This window comes from Hylobates moloch, unplaced genomic scaffold, assembly GCF_009828535.3.
Source record: "Hylobates moloch isolate HMO894 unplaced genomic scaffold, HMol_V3 SCAFFOLD_6, whole genome shotgun sequence".
NCBI lineage: Eukaryota > Metazoa > Chordata > Mammalia > Primates > Hylobatidae > Hylobates > Hylobates moloch.
In genome coordinates this window covers 126,321,015-126,344,178 of record NW_026652281.1, presented here as the reverse complement: position 1 = coordinate 126,344,178, position 23,164 = coordinate 126,321,015, and the positions used below count along the sequence as shown (strand labels likewise).

The window sequence follows — 23,164 nt, the reverse complement described above, 5'->3', positions numbered from 1 at the left end:
CTGACAACCTGGTTGGAAGTTGCAAGTCACTCCTTCCATGAACTCTCAATCCTCCTTACCCTGCTCATCATTTTTCTTTTTCCATAACAGCATGCTCAGGGAGCTCAGAGAACGTACAGGCCATGTTAGAGGCCAGTGGAGCATAGCAGTTGGGGGTGGGCTGTGGGATCAGCTGGCCTGGGCTTGAATCCTGGCTCTACCACTTCTCATTGAAGAGTGTGGGCAAGTCACCTCACCTCTCTGTGCCTTTCTGCATGCAAAAGTAGGGTAAACGATAGTAACTACCTCCTTGGGTTGTGAAAGCAAAACAAATTAGTGCTTGCAAAGTGTTTAGCTGAGTCCCTGGCACAGAGTTATTGCCCAATAAGTACTAGTTGTTCCCAAGCCCCTCCCATGGGGGCCCCTTTTCACAAAGGGGTCACCAGGGAGGGGAGCAAGTCATTGCCATACAGTTGTTTCAGTTAACCCACCACTAGCCTCAGGACCTTTGCTCAGGTTTCACCTTACAACAAGCTAATTTTGGATTTATTAGCATTTTGGGGACAACGTCCCCCCATCCCCCAGCACAGCTTCTTACCCTGTGCAGCCCATTTCTTCGGTAGGCAGGCAGGGAGGCAGATTTGGAGATGAGAGGATCTGAAAAGAAGGATCTAGAGCAATTACTAGGAGTTCCAAGCCATGAGTCCCTCTCCCCAAGGTCATCTGACCACGAATGGCCAATATTGCTCCCAACCTAGCAGGAAGGGGTGGAGGCCAGAGGCCACCAACTCTTCTTGATGCTCTCCAGATTTGCAACTTGACTGTCTCTGGGGGCATTTCACTCTAGCAGAATTCTAGGTACCTGCCCAAGGCACCCACTCATACACTCTTCTATCCTTGACCTGCACATCTCTATCTTCCTGTGATAGACCCCTGTGTCCTGGCCACAGGCTGGCTCTGGACAAAGGCCCTGGAATTGAAGTCAAGCTCAGAACTCAGGTAGGAAGGCTCCCAGGTGGTGGAAGAGGTGTGTGCACTTTTTTCTCTCTGGGACCATCTGTTGGGGATGGCAATCTTAGTTCCAGAAACCCAAATGCAGACCCACAATCTGACAAATATAATGGAGCAGACTATTTGAAGTCAGGAGTGGGCTGGGACATCCACATTGTATGGTCATTAGAGCTATGGAGAACTGCAGCTGACAAAGCTCTGTCCCTCATGGGACATGATGGGCTGAAGGTAGGGCAGGCAGAACTTACCACTGTCAGCCAGGTAGTGCGACCGAGGGGCTGCAGGAGAGAAAAGCTGAAGGTCATTGCTCATGAGGACAGACAAACATGGTGAAGACAATTCATGGGGACAAAGAGATGTGGCTTCCATACCCAGTCCCCCTGGCTGGCTGGGAAAAGGGGCCTCCTTCAGCCCCTCCTTCCCCACTGGTCAGTTTTTAATTGTTGCACTTGCATCCCATCTCCCTTCCCTGTCCAGCTCCTAGCCTGGCACCTGGCACAGGGCAGGTGCTCTGTGATATTTGTTGCGCAGATGTGGTTGAACAAGGTTGCATTGCAAACAGCACTGGTGCACTGCACAGACCCCAGAGCCAGGGGTTGAAAACAGTGACCCTCAGTGGTCAGGCAGGAAAACAGGTTCAGCAGTTCATCCTGGCTCTGCCCTTAGTAGATTTCCAACTTCAGACAATCTAATTAATCATGCTTTGGTTTTCTCATCTGCAAAATGGGGAGTGATAGTGTCTCCTTTGTAGGATTATTGTGAAGAATATGCGACACAATACAGTAAGATACTTAGCATAGCGCCTGACGCATCTATAACACTCCATAAAACTGGCTTTATCATTATTGCCACCAATACCAACATCTTCAATCTCACTGAGAGTCAAGGTGTAGTATGCGGAAGAGGGAAGAGCTCGTGGCCTTGGGGCCACTCCAACTTGGGTCTGATCCTGGCTCAGTCACTTACTGGCTGTCTGACTTGGAGCAAGTGGCTTAACCTCAGTTCTCTCATCTATAAAGTGGGTGATAATAATCCCTCTACATTGCAGCTCTACCAGGAGTGTAACATACCTACAAATGTATGGCACATAGAAGTATAATAAATGATGCATTTTATTATCCATAAAGTATCGATCTGAGATGAGATTTCCTGGCAGGACTGCATCTCACAGGAGTAAGAAAAGGAGGAGGCAGACAGAGTGTGTGTGTGTGTGTGTGTGTGTGTGTGTGTGTGTGTGTGTGTGTGTTCAGGAATAGGAGGAGCTTGCAATGAGATTTTCAAGAAGTGTTTGAATAAAGCCCCTGCTTGTATAAGTTCAAGTCATGGTAGACTCACTACCTCAGGAGGCCATCCCTTACATCTTTGAGCCATTCCGATGATTATAAGACATTGTTCTTTTTTTTTTTTGAGACAGTCTCACTCTGTCGCCAAGGCTGGAGTGCAGTGGCGCGATCTTGGCTCACTGCAAGCTCTGCCTCCCGGGTTCATGCCATTCTCCTGCCTCAGCCTCCCGAGTAGCTGGGACTACAGGCGCCCACCACCACGCCCGGCTAATTTTTTGTATTTTTAGTAAAGATGGGGTTTCACCGCATTAGCCAGAATGGTCTTGATCGCCTGACCTCGTGATCTGCCCACCTCGGCCTCCTAAAGTGCTGGGATTACAGTTGTGAGCCACTGCGCCCAGCCAAGCCATTTTTCTTTACACTGAATCTGACTGAAAGTCAGAGCTTCAGATGCCCCAAAGCAATGGGAGTGACTGCTTAGGGCAGAGCATGGTCTTATACAGTGCCACATACAGCGCCTTTCTAAATCTGTATTCTAGACCTCGATGAAGCTCCCAGAAGGGACATTGCAGGGTTTGGGGCTAACCTTTGTGGCCAACCTCTTCTGATTCTTTTGTTAGCCCAGGGGATTGAGACTGGGCTGGCTACATTCCAATAGAACCTAATTTATAAAAACAGGCAAGGAAGCTGATTAAGTAAGCTCCATTACTGATAAATTGAGTGATCTTGGGCAAGTCACCAAAGGCTTCTGTGCCTTCACTCCCCATCTGTATATGTAGGGTGATAAGGGCACCCCACCCACCACAGGGCTGCTGTGAGGAAGAAGAGAGAGGATGCATAGGCTGTGCCTCAAGGGAGCCTGGCTCAGAGTGCACAGCTGACACTGCCAGCTAGTCACAGAGAGAGGTGTCCCCGCCCCATTGGGCTTCCGGAGCAGTGCTTACAGCCATTGAGGGACATCTCATAGCCAGCTGTGTGCAGGGCCTCCCGGCTGCTGGTGGAGCTCCGGGGAGGGGTCCAGGGGTCTGCATAGGAGCTCGACCGGGCCTTCATTTCTTCCTTCAGAATCAGCCGGCCAATTCCACTTTGGAGCTGAGGGTGGAGGAAGAGCAAGATGAAGTTAGAAGGAAAACAAAGGACACTGAGATGGAACAGGCTTGGGCAAGGCTGAGGATCACATCCTCTATAGCAGCCTGCTCTCATATTTGCCTTCCCAGCGTCCCTCCCACCTTGTGGCACCCATATTTCCTGTTGCAATCTCATCTTGTCTTCCACAAGTTGTCCTGTGGTCTGGGTGGGGGTCTGGTGGTGGGCACAAAAAAGCAAGCCTGGCCAGTGACAGGATCTCATTGTCCTGGCACAGTGATTGATTCATCAATGGGCAGATAGCCACCTTTTTCTTTTTAACTGAGGTGAAAATTACATAACTTCAAATTAACCATTTTAAAGGAAATGATTCAGTGGCATTTAGTGCATTCACAACGTTATGCAACCACCACCTCTATCTCGTTTCAAAATACCATTATTTACCTCAAAGGAGATCCCATACCTATGAAGCACTCACTCCCCATTCCCCTCTCCCCCAGCCCCTGGGAACCACCAATCTATGTTCTGTCTCTATGGATTTGCCTATTCTGCATATTTCATGGAAATGGAATCACACAATATGTGACCTTGTGTTTGGCTTCTTTTCTTAAGCGTAATGTTTTCAAGGTTCATCCGCATTGTGGCATGTATCATTACTTCATTTCTTTTCATGGCTGAATAATATTCCACTGTATGGACATAGCACATTTTGTCTATTCATAAGCTGATGGACATTCAGATTATTTCCATATTTTAGCTTTTGTGAATAGTGCTGCCACGGATATGAGTATATATGTATTTGTTTAAGTCCTGTTTTTAATTCTTCTGGGTATATATCTAGGAGTGGAATTGCTGGATCATATGGTAATTTTATGTTTAATTTTTGAGGAACCACCAAATTGTTTTCCACAGGGGCAGGAACAAGGGTTTCACCAGCAATGAACAAGGGTTGCAAGCACCTGCTTACCATTATGTGAAAATAGCTTGCCTGAGCATGAAGCCAATGCAGAGGCAAGCCCCAGAAGTAAAGAGACAAATTTCCTATGGCATTTTTTTGAGCAGCTGGATCTAGTCACACTTTAAGCTAATTCTACCATTTGATTTTTCAGTTATGCAAAGCTATGCTTTTCTTTTTTCTATCATAAGTGGGCTTGAATCTGTTTTTTGTCGCTTGCAAATGAAAAGACCCTCAGTGATATACGCTCTAAGCTTTGTATTCAGTGCTGTGGCCTCTGCCCACCTTGTGCATGCTGCGGTCAAAATCATCCTCCTCTCCTCCAGACGAGAACCTTCTGGCTCGGGGCACTGTCAAAAGACAGATAAGATCAGCTCCAGCATGTGCACCCCACTCAGCCTGGCTTAAGGCATTTTTTTTTTTAAAACAAGAAAAGCCACTTTTCTTTCTTTTTAATCTTATTTTTCAATGGAAACAGTCTCATTTAAGCTAAGCCCCACATCAGCTGAAAGTGGTCTCTGCTGCCTTTGTGGTCTCTGAACACCTGAACACTCCTCTCCCGTGGGGACGGATCACTGCCCACTTGGTTATAGTTATATTTGTGTCTTACCTTCTTTTCTAAATGAAGACTTCTTTGAGAGTAGCGAACGAGTCATCCTTTTATTAAATTTTTAAATTTTTGAGATGGGGGCTCACTCTGTCACCCAGGCTAGAGTGCAGTGGTGTGATCATGGCTTGTTGCAGCCTCAAGCCCCTGGGCTCGAGGGATCCTCCTGCCTCAGCCTCGCATGTAGCTGGGACTACAGGCATACACCATCATGCCCAGAGAATTTTTAAAAATTTTTTGTAGAGAAGAAGTGCTATGTTGTCCAGGCTGGTCTCAATTTCCTGGGCCCAAGTGATCTTCCCACCTTGGCCTCCCAAAGTGCTGGGATTATGGGCATGAGCCACTGTGCCCAGCCCCAAAGAGTCATCTCTGAGCTTCTATGAAGCTTTGCTTGGAATGGACATTCAGTTAGTAAAGACATTGAATCAGAGTGGATCTTGATGAAAAATTTCCCCCTATACTTGAGAGGAACAGCTTGGGTTGTATGATTGGGTGAGGTGGTATCTGAGGACCACAGAGACCCCTTACCAGGAGACTTCCACCTCCCCACATCCTGTCTTTCTCCATCCTCCAAACCATTTTTTACCCTACAGCCAAAGTGGTCTCTCAAAAGCACAAATGTGATCATGCCACTACTTTCAATGTGATCATGCCACTCACTGTTTAGGATAACAACCAAAATCCTTACCTCAACCCTCAAAACCCCGGGGGACCTCCTCCCTCACCTCTACTGCTTCTCTTCCTCTCTGAGTTCAAGGTTAAGTGGACAGCCTTTTCTTTCCTCCAATGGAATCCTCTCTCACATCCTGGGTCTTTGCAGAGGTATTTCTACACTCTCTGCTGTGTTACATCCTTGCCACCCTCTTGATGGCAGCTGAGTGGCTGCATCCGAGAAGCTTTTGTCGTCTTCAGGCTGGACAGCAGGCCCCTGCCATCAGCTCTCCTACCTTCCGCGTATCACCTCCCTCTCACGGCTGGGGCCTATGTCTTCTCCACAAGGGCAGGGACCTGGTCTGTTTTGCTCCCCATTGTATTGCTAGGGTCCATGGCCAGCGTTTAGTACATATTTGTTGAATGAATAAACACCCTCAGTTATAAACCCTCTAAGCACTCTTATTCAGAATGATTGTATAAAGGAGTGGGCAACTGTTCTGAACACCCGTGTCCTTGGCACAGGTGATGGGGCCCTGGCCCCAGACTCCTATGGGGGTACTACCTTTGGGGGACCCATGGTAGGTCCAGTACTCAGACTCCGAAGCATAGTAGGGGTCTGGCGAGTAGACGGGACTGTACTTGGAGGTCTGGCTGATGTCTTCACTTGTTTTGCTCTTGGTTGCTGTAGACAAATCACCTGCAAAGGACCCAAGGAGAGCACTTCAGGAAGGCAGAGTGACCGGGATGGGACCGTGTACCCTTTTCCTATCTCTACCAGGCTCCAGCCCAGGGGAGTGAGGCCACTTCAAGGTCAGGGCTCTCTGTTAGAACTGGGCCATGGAGCATCAGAGCTGGAAAAGCACTGGGGCCAAACCCTCATTTTGCATTTAGTAATTGGAGCACCAGAGAGGGGAAGGGGCTTGCTTAAGACCACATAGCATGTGAACACCAGAACTGGGCCAGACCCCAGTCCAGGGCTCTTTCCAGCACATTCCATGGATTCCCAGGTCTGTTCCAGAATGACCTCTAAGGATGTGGCTCCTTAAATAAGACTGGACAGGTCCCAGGTGAGCCCCAGCCCTTACCTTCCTAGCCCTTTAGAAGCTTTCCTTGTTATAAATTTGAACTCCATCATTCCTCACAACCTGAGATGCCACATTCTGCTCAGGGACTACATAGCCTGAAGGAAGGAGTGCTAGACAGGGAGTCAGCAAAGCTGGGTTCTGGTCCCAGCTCTGCCACTTTACTCAGCTGTAACACTGGGCAGGTCCTACCATCTCTGCCTTGGTTTCCTCATCTGTAAGTGTCAGAATTGGTCTGCTGGCTCAGGTGCCATCCAGCTTCAAGCTTCCACCTGAAGTAAGCCCAGGACAGGGGTGACCAAAAAGACCCACTGCAGTCACAACTACTTACAGAGCAGTGACTTCTCGTGGCCCAAACGTGGGTGACAGGCTGGTAAAGCAGAGAGAGGGGCTGGGGAAGTGTGTGTGGCTGCATGACCATTTCTCATGGTCAGCTACAGGAAGCTTTAGGGACAAGCTCTATGCTCTATGGAGCCAGAGTGGCAGAGGGTGGTGGATCAGCTTCAGCCAGTCCCAGGCTATGCAGCCCCCACAACAGCACTTGCTTCCAAAGCTTTCAAATTCTTCTCTTTGACTTGGGTCCTGGGCAGCCCCTCCTGGCTGATTGCATTTAGCTTTTTCCTCTGCCCTCTTTTCCAAGCAACCCATCTCCAGCCCAGACTCCTCTTGAGTCTGCTTTAGTGCCACCCCTCAGAGCCCACCTGGAAAATCCCACGAAGTCCTGAGAAGCTTGCGACCTGGGGGCCTTTTCTGGGCATAAAGCCAAACTGACTTTGTCAGGTTAGTGTCTTTCTATGAGTACTCAGGGGACATGGCATGTCCTTCACAGGCTGGTATAGATGTGCACATGCTCACAGACTCACCTTGGACCCCCTGCTCAGCTCCCTCTGGAACCAAGGATGTCTGTCTAAACTGTAGAATCTTAGGCACCCAGAGCCACTGTTTAAACTCGTACTGTCCCCTCCACCAGCCAATTAGTTCAGAACCTGGTGCAGGACTGCTTCACTCATCTGCAAGCTCCACTGATTCTGGGCCTCCTTTTGTTATCCAGCTAGACCCTTAAGCAAGTGTGGGTGCACAGGGTGGCAGCTGTTCCTCCGCAGCTTCAATGGAAGGGATGTGCTCATTCAGTCGAAGCTTAGTAAGTACTTTTTGCAAAAATGAACAGGTGGTGTCAGTGATGAATGACTTGGTGGTTCTCATACTAAGTGCAGGTAGGAATCACGGACAAAGCCAGTTATCATGCAGATTCTTAGTTCACACTCTCAATATTTATAATTAAGGGAGTCTAGGGCAAGGAAGGGGCCAGGGAATCTGCCTTTTAAATGTCTCTCAGGTGCAGATGGCCCATAGATCATTCTTTAAGAAACACTAAATCAATGAATGAATGAAAGAAGGAAGTGACCCTCTGCTCCTTACTCATCTACATCTCCTCTGCAAGTCTCCATCCACTCTCAGGAGACTGTGACAGAGAACAACTTAGAGCAGGTGTTCCCAAGTTGGGCTGAGCATCAGAATCACTTGGAGAAACTGTGACACATACAAAATTAGAATTCAGTAAGCCTGGGGTGGGGCCCAGGAATCTGTATGCATCCCATGTTATTCTAATGAACATTTTGAGTATTAACGTCTTAGAGTGTGACTCTCCCAGGGGTATGTGCATTTTACAAAGGTTTTACCAATTATGGAACTTAGGATGCCAGAGAGCAGGTAAGGGGGAGATTGCAAAGGTGGTGGGAAAGAACTGAGGGGACATGAGGACTTTGTTCTTTTGAAATGACACCAAACTCCACCCTAATGTCATCCTGGGTGATGGGGCAGTCAACAAGAAGGACCAAGATGCAGCCTTGCGTTTTGTGGCTCCTAGTGGCCTGTGCAGGGCCATCTGCATAGATGGTTAACCTCCCCCCTCTCCTTGTGTGGCCAAGCCCTATCTGCCTCTGACCATACCATGCCGTTTGTAGATCGGGGGTTTCCGGTAGATGTTACTGTCTCCAGCTGCCAGACAGACCAGGAAGGAACAGTGGGGAGGGGAGAGAGACAGGAGAAAAGGAGACAGTACTTGGTCAGTTGATCTCAGAAGAGAGAGATGGACAACAACTTTTTCCAAGGGGCCACCATCTTTTTCCCCTGGTGACTTCCTCTTCCAAAGTTGAACTTCCAACCTCGTCCCAACAGGTTCCAAGTAAGGTGTGGGAAGAGGAATGGATGGATCCAAGTGGTGCTGAGGAAGGGACCCGGGGCTTGAAGGGTGAGCATGCAGGCATAGGGGTGTGTGTGCTCAGCAGAGCCCCATGCAGGAAGGTGTCCACTGCCTCCACCAGTGGCCACACCTCATTCCATGTGAAAATTCCCAGGATGCTGCAGCCGAATTTCAGCTTACCTTCCTCCCCCTCCCTCAAAGACAGACAGGATGGGACCCCTCTAGGGCAGCTGAGGAAGGTGTAGATGAAACAGCAGCATGAGCTCTTGAGGGGAACGTGAGTGGGGAGTGAAAAACTGAGCTTGCTGTCAGGAGACTGAGGTCCAGGCCTTGCTCTGCTGTGACTCAGAGGGAGACCTTGTCCAAACCACACCCACTCGGTCATCTAGCCCCTGTCTTCAATTCCTGTCATGACCTGTGGTCACATGACATGATAGTGCTGTTCCCTCTGCCTGGGATGTCTTTCCTTGGCTTCTTCATAGGCTGGCTTCTCATTTTTTTTTTTTGGAGACAGAGTCTCGCTTTGTCACCCAGGCTGGAGTGCAGTGGCATGATCTTGGCTCACTGCAACCTCTGCCTCCCAGGTTCAAGTGATTCTCCTGCTTCAGCCTCCTGAGTAGCTGGGATTACAGGTACGTGCTACCACGCCCAGCTAATTTTTGTATTTTTAGTAGAGACGGCGTTTCACCATGTTGGACAGGTTGGTCTTGAACTCCTGACATCATGACCCACACGCCTCGGCCTCCCAAAGTGCTGGATTACAGGCGTGAGCCACCGCGCCGAGCCCCTTCTCATCTTTCAGCTTTAATGTTACCTCCTCCAAGAAGCTCTTCCTGACCGCCCCATCTAGCCTGGCCTCTCTCAGCCCCATCATCTCTCAGGATGGCCTGCTTTATTTATGTTTACGGCATCTATCACTACCTGAAATTATCCTCTACGTATTTGTTTACTCATTTTTTATCTCTCTTCCTAATTAGTACATAAATACCAAATACTATGAAGGCAGGATCTGGGCTGGGTTGAGCACAGTTGCAACCTCTGGGCCCAGAACAGTGCTTGGCTGTATAGAAGGAGTAACAGTGGCTTGGGAAGCCAAGTAACTGGCCCACAGTCATGAGCTTATAAGCAGCTGCATCAGATTCCATCCCAAGAGCTTTGAAGCCAAAGTGTGTGGCCTTCACCACTGTGTGCTCCTGCTGCGCCCCTCACAGCCCTCGGGCACTCACGGTATCTTACTCGAGCTCCCTGCCTCTTTTCTCCCCTGGACTGCTTCTTTGAGGTCTTAATGGAGGTTGGTTCTGTCAAGTGGATAATCTGAAGCCCGTGGGTGTGCTGGGGTTGGAGGACAGGGTTGGTGCAGGTGCTTGTTTAGGGAGGTCCCTCAGGAACCAGCTTCTTGGTGCCTGTGTGGCATCGAGGGGGTGACTCAGGCACCTGTGACCCCATGGAGCATGCATCCATCCCAGGAATTCCGGGCTGGCAGTGCCTACCTGGGATGTGAAAGTGCTTGGGAGCCTGGTAAGAGGTTGGAGTGGAGGACCTCACATCTAACTGGCTATGGTATGGAGAGCTCCGGCCACTCTCGGGCCCTGGAGCACGCAGGCAGTGGTCGCCAAAGAAAACAGAGGCACAGAGAAAACAGGCATTAACGCGGTGGCAGTTAAGGAAGCGGTGAGGTGATGACAGCAGAGATGGGGGATGGGCTGGGGCGTCCCAGCGTGCTCAGGCTCCGGGGCAGAAGCAGCATGTGCTCTCATGCACCACGTTGGCAGAAACAAGCTTGACCTTGCTTCCTGGCTTGATCCCAAAGTCAAATTTTGTGAGATGTAAAGATCAACTCTACCGAGCTCCAGGAAAGCATCTTAGTTTGTCCATCTTATCTCCCCAACCATCCCCGAACCTCCCCCTTTTGGACGCTCCCTTAATTGCTCCTTTCCTCCCTCCAAGTGCCGGTTTCACCCCCAACCTGAGGGTGACTGTGGATGGCCTGACTGGATTGGCTGGGGTGGCCCTCGGGTGAAGGCCAGTTCATAGCCATATTTCTGGTCTCTTGGTTCTGCCCTCTGGATGGGGCAGGCCATGAGGATGGTGGAGTCTTCTTCCAGCCAGGGCCACAGGGCCACCTGCCAGCCCCCTCTCCTGGAAGCACACCACCCACCTTCCTGCTGCTTCTCAGTGCCACATACTCCTCCATCCCCCCTGCCATCTCAGGGACTGAGAGAGGCCAAGCTGGTCACCTGGGTGGCCATAGGCCTCCAGAGGGCCACACTGTGATGGAGATTGTGGGGGAGCCTTGTGCCCTCTGCAGCAGGAACCCCAAGTGACTGCATTGTCTCCCTGGCTCTTCCTCTCCCTTCAGGGCCTCCCCCTTCCTTACCAGAGCGGTAGTAGTGGTGAGGTGAGCGGGAGAAGGTGGGGGACATGCCCTGCCGGCTGTAGGTCGGGGAGTCTATGTACCCCGGGCTGGAGGCCCGTCTCTGCCGGAGGTCCAGGTTCTCGTAGATGTCCTGGGAGAGGAAATGGGGCTGTGAGCACGGCTGGCCATTAAGTGGGCCTGTGGCCCGAGGGTCTAGCAGGCAGGTGGGCATGACATGGAATCTGGGATTCTAGGGGTTGAGGTGTGAATACAGAGGCCCCCCTCCTCCCTGAGTTACACACACAGCCCGAGGAACATGGCAGAGAATTTTCAGGGCTTTCCCCCATCCCTTGCAGACCCTTGAATGGAATCCATGGGGTCAATCCCTGGAATCCTGACCAGGGATCCCAGAAGCCTGAGGGAGGCCATCTCCGGGCAGGAAGGGCAGATTTCCATCCTGTATGCCACGGCCACTTCCTCCAGGACATGCACCTGAGTCTCTCCAGCACTTCCCTGCTTGCAAGGAGCACCTTGGGCAAGGGCTCAAACATCTTCGGGGGGCTGGGGATGGGTGAAGTGTGCATAAAGGGGCACAATTATATATCAACTTAATTCTCTATCAGCTGAATTACCTGGGAGTAGGGAGATAACGTTCCCAGCGACTTAGAAGTGAAGAGTTTGAAGGCAGTGTGGAACAAGCAGAAGGAATGAGAGGAAGATGAGAGGAAGGACAGAGCATGGTTAGACGGCTCAGCAGAGAGGGCCTGCAGCAGTTCCTTTGTACCCTTCTCCAGATAACAGCCTCGCTGGGAATTCCAGAGGGTCAGACTACTGATAGAGGCAGGAAACCTCGAGATTATGCCTGCCTTTTAGGAAGGGAAAAACCAAGGCCCAGAGAGAGAATATGAAGGCTAAGGGCCGCTCAGGGCAGAAGTGGCAGGGACTTGACTTGGACCCAGGCTTCCGTGCTGCATGCTCAGGGCTATTGTCACCACCCTTCCCTGTCTCTCTACTGGTTCATGACCCCTCTACAGTTCAAGAGGACAATGCCCAGGGCAGGGCACCCAGCAGCCAGCATCCTGGCTAAGCAGGGGCCAGGCTGGGGCCACCAACAAGGGAGTTGAGCTGGTAGCTGGTGCAGCAGCTGGAGATGGGATGTCTCAACTGAAGAGGGCCGCAGTTCCTCAGCTCCAGCAGTTGGAATGCCTACCCAGCATTTACACAGCATCTTAATTTTCCAAGAAAGTCAGAAATGCAGATTCTTACGTGAAATCTCCCAGTGTTTCCATGTTGACAACTAGTTTGCATTTTCAAAAGACACTTTGTGAGTGAAACAAAACAAATCTGAGGGGTGGCTGCAACCTGTGGGCCCTGGTTTGCCATCTCTAACTGAAGGACAAGCGGCTTCTACTAAACACTTGATCCTCCTCTCCTGGTCCATTTCAGGGGCCGGAAACCAGAGAATCTCAGCATTGGGCTCTTCAACCAAATGGAACCCAAATCCCTTAGAGAGGAAGGGGACTTGCCTGAGGTTATAAGGCTAGTTATGGTGGAGCTTGGAAGAACCTGGGTCCCTGCCCACCAGGACAGGCTTCTACTGCCTCAAATTAATTCAAGGGGTCTGGGATAAGGTTAGAAATCTTCTAGAATATAGACTGCCAGGACCTCCAGGGTAATTCTGCCCCCCACCCCGCTGCCATCTCCAGAGAACACTTTCTCTTGTTTAGCAACCATTTAATGATTTCAAAAGCCATCTGTTACTGAGTCTTTATAAAAGTGTCTCTTCCTTTGAAGAGACACTGGGGCTAAAGGCCAGGTGCGAAAACCAGAGAACATGTCTGATTAGACATGTTATAATCAGGGATTATAAATCTAAATGGCCATTGAGCCTGGCAGGAGATGAGCGCCTTGGGCTGAGTACATGAAAAATTCCTGCAGTATAAGAAATACAACAGCTTGAGTAATAAGTGGTCACAGGCTCTCAGCTTCAACGCTGGGATTAACAGGGAGTGGAGGACTGGGGAGAACGGAAAGCTCATGTCCTGTCTATAGGGGGTGCTGCTTCCCATCTCCAGACGGTGGAAATGTAGGTTTAATGTTGTCGGCTCTGAGTTTTCAAGAAAAGCCAGAAAGCCAAATGAAATCTCTTCGTTTGAAAAATGTTGGCCATAAATCCCAGTGTAGAAGAGTCTGGGAGCCAGCATTGTGGAGGCCAAACTGTCTGTGATGGAGAGGGCTGGGGACCCCGGCGGAACCTCCTTTCCTACAATAGCCCCAGAGAGAAGGGCAAGACGCGATACCTCTCCATAGCCACATCTCTCCAGCATCTCGTCGGACGTGTATCTGGAATGAGGCTCATAGGAAATGAGGTCGGGGCGTTGTACCTCGTAGATAGACTTAACCTTGGGGAGAGCTGCCAGGTCTTTGTAATTAAGGATTTCATTATCCACTTTAGCCTAGGGAAGAGGGAAATGGACAGGAAAGGAATAGAAAGATAAGAAGGAAAAGGGAATGGAGAGAGAAAACAAAAACAAGATACAGAAGGAACGAACTTCTCCAGTTTCCACCACAAACAGAAGATTGGGATCAAATTGAAGAACAGTAGAATGTTAGAATAAAAGTGGTCTTAGAGGCCATCCATTCCAACAGGGCTAACATTTATTGAGCACCTATTGTTTGTAAGGCCCTGTGCTTTACAAGAATTACATCCTCTAGATGTTGTAAGGCCTCTGTGAAGTAAATGTCAATATCATTTCTATTTTCTAGCTGAAGAAATGGAGGCTCAAAATGTTATACAATTTGCACCACTAAGATAATAGATTTGAATTCAGCCTGAATGACACAGCCTGGGTGCTGACTGCCTTCCGATCCCACAGAGTGAGGACATCCCAATTCACAGCATCCTTGAAGAAGAAGATGAAGATGGTAAAGACAAAAATAATCATCATAGTAAAACACTAGCTAACATTTGGTGAGTACTTATTATAAGCCAGGCTCTGTACCAAGTCCCTTATATAGATTAACTCAGTTCATCCATGCAACTCACAACTCTAGTAGTAGGCACTAACATTATCCTCCTTTTGAATAAGGAACCAGAGGCACAGAAAAATCAATTAACTTGTCCAAGGCCACATAGCTAATAAGTTGCAAGAGCCCAAATTTCAACACAGAGAGCTTGCCCTCTTCAGCGGCCTCTCCTGTCTTCTTGGGATGGGGAGTTCACTGTCTTACACCGTCAGAAGGCTGCATTCAGAAAGCTGCTCCTTCCATTGAACTGAAATGAGCCTCTACCTTCTGCTTGACTTTGGGAGAGTTCAGCCCTCTAGAGCTGCATGGATTGAAAGAAAGCTTCCCCTTGCATGTGACAGCCCGCATCTCATGGCTCCTGAAGCCATGTCTTTTCCACGGCCATGTCCTCCAGCTGTTCCCTCTGTGACCTGGTGTTTGCTATGATCAACCAGGATCTGTCTTGCAAGGTCCTGAGGTGCTGCAAATTACAATAGAGGCTGCTAGATAGAGAATCCAGAGACCGTATTAGTCTGATAACGTTCTCCCAATGCCATAGGAGCCAGGTACAGTCTCAGGGCCAAGACTACTTTACAGGGAGCAGCATTCATAAATACCTATAAGCTGTGCTATTTTGAAAACCTACCAAAGCCCTTCCACTGTTCTATCCCTGCCACATCAGCACTGCAATTAGGGCAGTGTTGCTTATTCTCTGTTGCCCCTAGACTCGGTGTGCACCCTTCTTTGCCTGGATCTATGTCCTGAACACTGCCTGGGCTGTATCACAGGCTCTTTTGCTCTCTGACTTTCAGTTGGGTTTAGCCAATGGGACCCAACTGAAGGGTCCCAAGTCTCTCTGGGTTTAGCACCAGCAGAGACTAGAGGGTGAATGGAGAGAGAGGTTGGCACACTTATTCCCCTGGCAACCTTCCTGGCTGGCTGTGGGCTGGGCCTGACTCTCTCTGGAGGCTGGGCTTCCCCAGCTCTTGCCAGCTTTGGTAATGCTCTTCCCCTCCCTCGTCTCTTTAGGTCCAGTGTGGTAACAACATCATGTTACTGTAGTCCCTGGATACCTCACTATCTCCTGTGGGTCCACTTAACCCTGCCCACACTTCCGTCATGAAACCTTCCTCAGTTGAACTCTTTGAGGTAGGCCACCTGATTTCTGCCAGAGCCTGCCTGGTACAGACACCCACATCTGCACCAGTTCTGGGGGTGTTTGGGTAAAAAAAGCCTTTATTAGATGAGAGTCCACTTGCTGAAGTAATTGCTGCCTTTTGTCCTGGCTGTTAGATCTTGACTTTGAGAGCTCTTGGCATCTTCCAAACTCATCTCGACCCGTAACTATTCATTTTGGCACTTTACCCCAAACCTCAAAAATACTAAATTTATATTTCTTCCTATAGCCACTTTGTTTACAGGGCTATAAATGAGCCTCAGGTCTGGAGACACACCAATTGATCAGAGGCATCCTAACATAATTAGCCAGGAAGGAAGGAAGGAAGAGAACACATGGGTCAAAGCCAAATCACCTGAAGATGATTCTAGAAGTCAGTGGAGATGGAGTAAAGTCTGAAAGTTTGAAAGAACCTGCTCGTTTCAGGTTCACTGATAATTCTATTTGAATATAAAATCTCAAATGTCTATTAAAACTAAATTAAAATCCATCTTTATGCTTGTTATTGCATCTATCCAAAGCAGATGGATGAATTTTTTTCCAAATTTGGAAGCCATGCTTGGGATGGGCTCACTGAAAACAGGGCTTCTATGACATGTTCAGTCATTCCCAGGAGCAGCTGAGCATGAGGCATCATAAACGGCGAGAGCAGGAGAGGCTGGAAGGGGAGACATATGCCTCTGCTAGGTTGTGAGGGACAACTGATCTCAATGTGTAAGCCCCTAGTTGGAAGGCACAAGCGCAGATGTTCCTAGCTGCCATCATAAGTTCCATTCTGTAATGGAGGTGCTTATCACAGGGGCAATTCTGGGAAACCTTCTCCAGGACTCCAAGGTGAACATCATCAGGGCTTAACTTATTTCACAAAGGTTTACAAGGCCCCTCAGTAGCACCGGGAGACGAGCTTGTGATGAATGGTATTACAGTGGAGCAGCTTCCTGGGTGCTCCTGTTCTAGTAACTCTCTTTTGGAAACATACTCATATTTGTCAATAACATTCTCACTGTGCATGCCTGGAAACTAAGCCCATTAATCCTGCTGTGGTCTGGCCCCATTCACAGTGCCAGGGAGACTATCACCTTTCTTGCTTTAGATAGGAATATTCAATGAGTACAGCCTGTGATCAAAGCAGCTTGTCTTTTTTCACAGCCACACAGTAGTATTGATCCATATTGAAATTTCAGTCAGTGACAACTCTTAAGTGTTTTTCTTTTTTTCCATTTGACCAGAGAAGAAAGGAAAGGTGCCCATAGTCCCGTCAATGGGCATTATCCAGGGATCAAAGAGGAGACAGGATGTGGATTTGAAGTAATGATCTAGCAGTAGTGGACAGGGCCGGGGCTGGCTGGTTTGCTGACTGTATCTAGAGCTTCTTGTCAGGAGTAGGTTTCTTGTTACAAACCATGTTCCCCATATTTCTGGTCTTCTTTGCTCCTTTGGCTTGTGGAAGGCTGGAACAGTCCAGAGTCAATCAGATTGAGGTTTTCTGCTTGTTTCAGTTTTCCCTGGCTCTGCGTTTCCCACCTCCTTTAGCTTATTTCTGTTTATCCCTCTGCTTTGCGTTTAATGTTTCTTCCTTGGGATGCCTTCTCCCAACTAGTCCTAGATTGTCAGGTCCCTCTGTTTATCTGTAGTATCATCAGAGGACCCTGTGCTTTTCCTTCCTGGAATTTATAACTGCAACTGATGATTCATGGCGCTATGTGTTCAATGTCATGAGGACAGGCATCAAGTCTGTGTAGTTCATCACCATTTCCCCAGAGCAGAGCACTGCGCTTAGCAGAGTAAATGCTTGGCATATGTTTGTTGAATGAATGAATGACATATACAAGGGGCCTCTGAGGTCATTGAACTCAACTTCCGTCTCTTCTTCTACATCCTGGGCAAATGATGAGTCTTTCTGTGTTTGAATGCCTGTGGAGATGGGCGCTCAGACACATGGAGGTGGGTCTGCTCCATCCCTGGACTTCCCACATGATTAGAAACCTCTTCCTTATGTTTGCAAATTCTTTACAGCCATATTTCCACATGTGTATGTGGCTTCCTTCTCCTTTCTGCCTCTTTATCACCCACCACTATCTCCACATCAATATTCCAGCTAATACCTATTCAGAATACCACTTTGATCCTCAGTTTTTTCTTGCTCTCAGTTAAGTAGTGGGAAACCAGGCACCTTGCATTGGTTTTAGAACTCAGCAAGGGCTCTTGCTGTCATTGTACTTTCTTTCTCTTGCTCTGTGGAACTCTGCATTATCCCTGAAACTCTGGGTTTACTAGACTGTTTGCTTCATGAGGGCAGGATCTATGTCCTCCCTGTACCCCACTGGATCCTCAAGACCTGGTACAGAGCCTAGCACATGAAGAGCATGCATCACATGTCAGCTGGATGAAAACCTGAGAGCTCCCTCATCCTTAGTGACTCTTTAGATTCCAGGTCAGGAATAAGGAAGGCCCGTTGGTGGTAGAAAAGTGATACATACGCAGATGACTCGGTTGGGTGACCCAATGCTGGATCCAGGGGGTGAGATGGAGGTTTCAGATGTCCGTCTATGCTGTGGGAGAGATGAAGACAGAAAAGGTGAGAAGCTGCAACCTGAGCTTGGTGGGGAGGGTGAGACGGGGTTAAGAATGCAACATTAGCAATACCATTAAAGTACTCTCTGGCTACTTCTGTACTTCCTTTTTATTCTCTGCCTTTTAAGTCAAGGTCTGAGTGTGAATGAGACCTAAAATGCAAGGACTTCAGGCTGTTGGGGGCAGAATATGGATTTATTTTCTACATATTTGCAGCTAGCAGTCTAAATAGGAAATTACTCATAAAACTTTTCATTTTGAGTTATCCCAGTCAATAATGTATTTCTTTAAAAAAACAAAATTGGTTAGTATTCATTCCTTGGGAGTTTGTTTATTCAAAATGTAAAAGTGGGTTAAACTTTATGTAATTGCACAATATGCTGATTCTTTACAGTGTATTAATTGCAAATTGACATCAACTTAAGTGATAAACTTAAAAAAAAACTGTCTCTGAACAATGGCAATGATGGGTTAATAGCTTCCTTAGCAGAGCAGCATGGTGCCAGTCTTAATGCATAAGAGGGTGCCTGCATGATGTAAAGGGATTAGGAATCAAGGACCCACGGGTGAAGTATGTGGTCTTAGGCATCTTGGATTCTTGATCTGTAAAATCAAGAGGCTGAGCTTCAGGATCACTTGATTCTCTCCCAGTTTTCTCATCCTACAATTTAAAGCATTCTAAGTGGGGCTATAAAGTTTCCTAAACTGTGGACTGTGAACTAGCGGTGGTTCTGGGAAGATGAAGGTGGAATATTTGATAATACTAAATCATAGAGTTAGAGAGTAAAATCTAACATTTCAATCCCCCTGATTAGATCAAGGAGGCGGTCTCAGTTTGGTGCTAATACATTTCAGCAACTCTCTCAACAATTGCCAATTTCCTATTTTATTTTTGAGACAGAGTCTTGCTCTATCATCCAGGCTGGAGTACAGTGACACAATTTTGACTCACTGCAACCTCTGCCTCTCAGCTTCAAGTGATTCCCCTGCTTCAGCCTCCCGAGTAGCTGGGATTACAGGCACGTGCCACCACACCCAGCTAATTTTTGTATTTTTAGTAGAATTGGGGTTTCGCCATGTTGGCCAGGCTGGTCTCGAACTACTGACCTCAAGTGATTCACCCACCTTGGCCTCCCAAAGTGTTGGGATTAGAGACGTGAGCCACCACTCCCAGCCCAATTTCCCTTTTTAAACAAAGAGAGTGCAGGCAACATTGTCTAGCTAGAATTTTAAACATTTATTCTTAAGAATTATTTCATTATCATTGAATTTATTTTATGATTACCTTCTATTTATAGCAAGTATTACTGGTTTCCACGTGGCAATATAAAGTTTTATTTTAAAATAAGTTTAGTTAATAAAAAGTAGTGACTTGATGTAAAGAAAAAGATTAAGTATATAATGAAACAGGTGGTGCATAGATACGGCAACAGGCATCAGGGTTGTAGAGGATGACTGAAGTTTGGGAAATGCCACCAAAGGGGAGGAAAATGAAGAAAGGGACAAGTAGTTCTTATACCCTAAAGGGGAGAGGGTCTTGGAAGAAGCAGGGAAAGCAATTCAGGGCTTAAAAAATAATTATGCGTCAATAAACTGGCTCTTTCAGAAAACTTTCATTAAGTGGATGAGATAGTAAGGAAGACATGTTTCACTAGCTGGTCAGAAATTGTGCACTTGCTTTTCTAGTTGGATAGACTCTAGCAGGTAACACAATAGAGTCCCACGGGGTCAACTTGATATCCGGGGGCCAGGATGTAAAGGCCCCATTCCCCATCCCCCAACACACATGCCAGGTGTCTCCTCCACATCATCAAAGACCCAGAAGCTGGATCCTTCCTGCAGCCTGGGAGGCTCAATCCCTCTCTGCAGTATCAGGAACCCAGATTCACAAGCCTTCCTGATGTTTGTCAGAACACAGTTAATTCAGAGGGACACAGGACCTCAGCTGGCCCAGCGCGTACCTGGGGATGTCAGCTGTGCTTTGTTACTGTAGGCACATCATCACCTCTTTAGAACTGGTTTTCTCACAGGCAAGGCAAAGATAGAATTTCTTGCCCATCTGCCTCACAGGGTTAAAGGAGTAAAATCAGACAGTGGCTATGAAGATGCTTTGTAAATGGTCAATTACTGTGACATTATTAACTGTTATTATGTTATGTTATAACAGCCTAGTGACCTTAGGCTGGGAAAAACCATGGCGAGAGCTTCTCAGTGAGGCCGCCATCTTGGTCAGCAATGGTAGAGTTACAGCCTCGCCCCAGAAACACAAAACTCACATGAATACAGTGCTTTACAGTTTTCAGAGTGATTTCATATCCGATGTCTTAACCCCCTCAAAAACCCCATGGGGCAGGTGTTACCATTAGGAAAATCCAAGGACATAGGCACACATTTGGGAGTGTGCACACTAAGGAATGCTGACCCTGTCCCAAAGCACAGCTCCCTTAACCTGTGGCAGAAAGTAGCAAAGCAGGAGTGCTGGTCTGGAATCTACTAGCTTGCTTACCTTTAACTTCTTCTCTGCCCGGGCTGCCTGTTTGCAGATGGGGTGCCAAACCTCGGAACCTAAGGGGTCATGAAAATAAAGAAACTCAGACCTTTCAAACCCTCCAGCACTCTCCCCCTGCCCCACTTTGATTTACTCCGTGGTCAGCGTATGTCCCTTACACATCTGCCAGAACGGCCCCCTTGGCTTTCCCAGCTCCCTCCTGGCACCTCTCAGACCTATGCGACCACTCACATCCTTTTTCTGTGTGTCCAAATCCTACCCGTTCCTCAAGGTCTAGGGTTCACATGACATCCTCTTGCAAACTTTCTTACCTGCCAGTTGGGAGTGGCTTCTCTCTCCTCTGTGATCCATAGTTCTTTGTGTCTCTTCCCACACATACAGCCTTAAGGCACAGTAGCTTATGGATTTTTCATTCCCCACTAAATCAAGAGCTTCTTCTGGGCAGGAACTGAGCTTTATTCATTGCTACATCTCCCACAGTCCCCAGCACGGGACTTTGCTCTTAGAAGAGATCGTACATGTTTGTGGGGTGAAGAGATGAGTGCATGATTGGCAGTGAGTGACACATAGCAGGTGGTCAATAAATATTTGTTGAATGAATAAATGACAGTGTGGATAAAAAAGAGTGACAGAGCATGGTGAACTCCAGCTTTGTTTTCTCTTAAAGACTTATGACAGTCTACCAGAGCTATCACATTTAAGGGGGAGAGGGTGTCATGGTGTATATTCCGCTTGAGAGCATTGCCTTGACCTGCTAATTCCTCAGAGACTCCAGACTCTTCAAATTTAGTATACTGCTAACGCCCACATTTTATTGTGGGTGGGGGTCCAGTTGGCCAGCCCCAAACCCAAAGGCCATTTTGGAAAGGCACGAGCAACAGGTGGCTGCTCACATGTTGAGAAGCAGCCCCAAATATGACACATTCCCCAAAGAAGGGACAGGTGTCCTGGATTAGAAGGAAAAATAGGAACATATTATCCCTCTGGAGCCATTCCCCTTGTCACCAGCCCTAAAAGGAAAGGAGCCAGCAATGGCTGGATTCCTGAGCATCCAGATGGCATTTGTTTGTCTGACTTTGTTTCTAGGATATACTTTATATTATGCTTTGTTGCCTGGAACCCCCAGGACCGGAATACTAGCGAAGGGATTAGATGGTGGTGAAAGGTCAATAATTCGGAGTGAAAAAGAGAAGAGAGGCCTGAAGTGAGGAGGTCTGTGTTTTTTGTCTCTGCTCAGCCCCTAACATATCCTCTCTCTGGGTCCCAGTTTCCTCATCTGAAGAACAATAAGGTGGGATTTGGATGGCCTTGAAGATTATTTTCATCTCCCAGGTTCTAATTTTACGGGCAGTTTTGTCTTTTGTGGAACAAGAATCTTTGATTTTTGTCTGCTGACATACTTGGGTATTCCTAATTATTCAACTGGGTTTAATTCTTTCTAAACTAAAATGCAATGGTTCTCAGAGCCCAGTAGAGGGACTCTGAGTCTGTGGCTTGATCCAGCAATCACAGGGTGTGTCCACTACCAAGCTGTGTGTTGGGATTCTTACTTTAGGGAGTTATTAGAGAGAGCATTTCCGGTTCCTCTCTGAGGTGCTTCCGAATCTATCAGGAATTGTTTATGACTGTGGCTGTGGCAGGAAACACATGTTACAGGTCACTGTAGGAAATGGATGAGATGGACACAGAGGTCTGAGGAGGTCATGAACTTAAGTTAAAGAGGCATAGGAAAGATCAAGAGGGCAGAAGTCCTCATGTGGGGAAATAATGTGTCAAGCGAGGGGGTCAGACTAGAGGGTCTCTTTTGCTTTCTAACCCCATGACATTGGCATTTCATTCTGAAATAAAACTGAGCCAAAAATGGCCATTAGCCTTAGCACTTTGCATACCGGAAAGCATATTTACATAAGAAACAAGGAGAGGAGGATCAAACAAGAAAAAAATATAATTAGAAATGAAAAAAATCAGAATTTGGGAGTTGGTAGTATATCTGTAAATAAAAGAGGCTAAAAAAAGTTAGTTGGTAGCTAGCAATAAACTTAGATAAAGAATGTAAGAAAAGATGATTTGTTCATGAAGACCCCTGTGAAATAACGGTCTTCTGAGCTTATTCCCTTGGCCAGTAGTTCAACATTGTGACATTAACAGAAGGATAACATCACGGTGAAGAAGATGGTTATTCTCTTCCATGGAATTTATCCCCAGAGCCAAAAACAGTGCCTGGCCCATATGTGTTTAATAAATAAATGCATGTGAATGACTCTTTGGACCCTACCTTTGTATTTTTTTTTCAAAAAGATACTAGGTAAAATGCACCCATGGGAGGATGGTGACCTTCCTAGGAAGGGGACTCAAATGCAATTCTAAGACTGGGTCTTTACCCTGAAGAAGAGACTTAACAGAATGGTGAAAGCTGGTTTTAAAGATTTTAATGACTCTCTGTAGGAAGAGGCATTCATTCGTTTTGCAAGTCTTAAAAAGTAGAACTAGGACTAAGGGCAGAAGGTTCAGGGAATGAACATTTAACACCTAAGAACTGAATGGCCTTATTCAACTGACAGTGAGCCCTTGTCCCTAAAAGTGTTTAAGTACGCACTGAGTATATAAATGCTCAGCAGCGATATTAGGAAGAAGACTCAGCACATGGTACTTACACTAAGGGATGTTTACCAGCCCCCCAAA

The 23,164-nt window shown here is 47.6% G+C and overlaps 1 protein-coding gene across 5 annotated transcripts in view; it reads right to left on the bottom strand.

Moving 5' to 3' along the window:
* The window catches only part of ABLIM3 (actin binding LIM protein family member 3), a 118,919-nt gene that overhangs the window by 9,724 nt on the left and 86,031 nt on the right, over positions 1-23,164 (bottom strand). Inside the window, exons 9-20 of one of the 5 annotated variants that reach the window (XM_032158307.3) lie at positions 20,480-20,538; positions 17,880-17,951; positions 13,517-13,672; positions 11,849-11,878; positions 11,238-11,367; positions 10,351-10,449; positions 8,608-8,655; positions 6,138-6,272; positions 4,600-4,664; positions 3,218-3,365; positions 1,239-1,268; positions 578-636 (exon numbers count right to left, since the gene is read on the bottom strand). In XM_032158307.3, coding sequence (XP_032014198.1) covers positions 578-636; positions 1,239-1,268; positions 3,218-3,365; positions 4,600-4,664; positions 6,138-6,272; positions 8,608-8,655; positions 10,351-10,449; positions 11,238-11,367; positions 11,849-11,878; positions 13,517-13,672; positions 17,880-17,951; positions 20,480-20,538 — 1,031 coding nt within the window. The remainder of the gene's footprint in view (positions 1-577; positions 637-1,238; positions 1,269-3,217; positions 3,366-4,599; positions 4,665-6,137; positions 6,273-8,607; positions 8,656-10,350; positions 10,450-11,237; positions 11,368-11,848; positions 11,879-13,516; positions 13,673-17,879; positions 17,952-20,479; positions 20,539-23,164) is intronic. The other 4 variants (XM_058440013.1, XM_058440014.1, XM_058440015.1 and 1 more) reach the window with 4 other exon arrangements.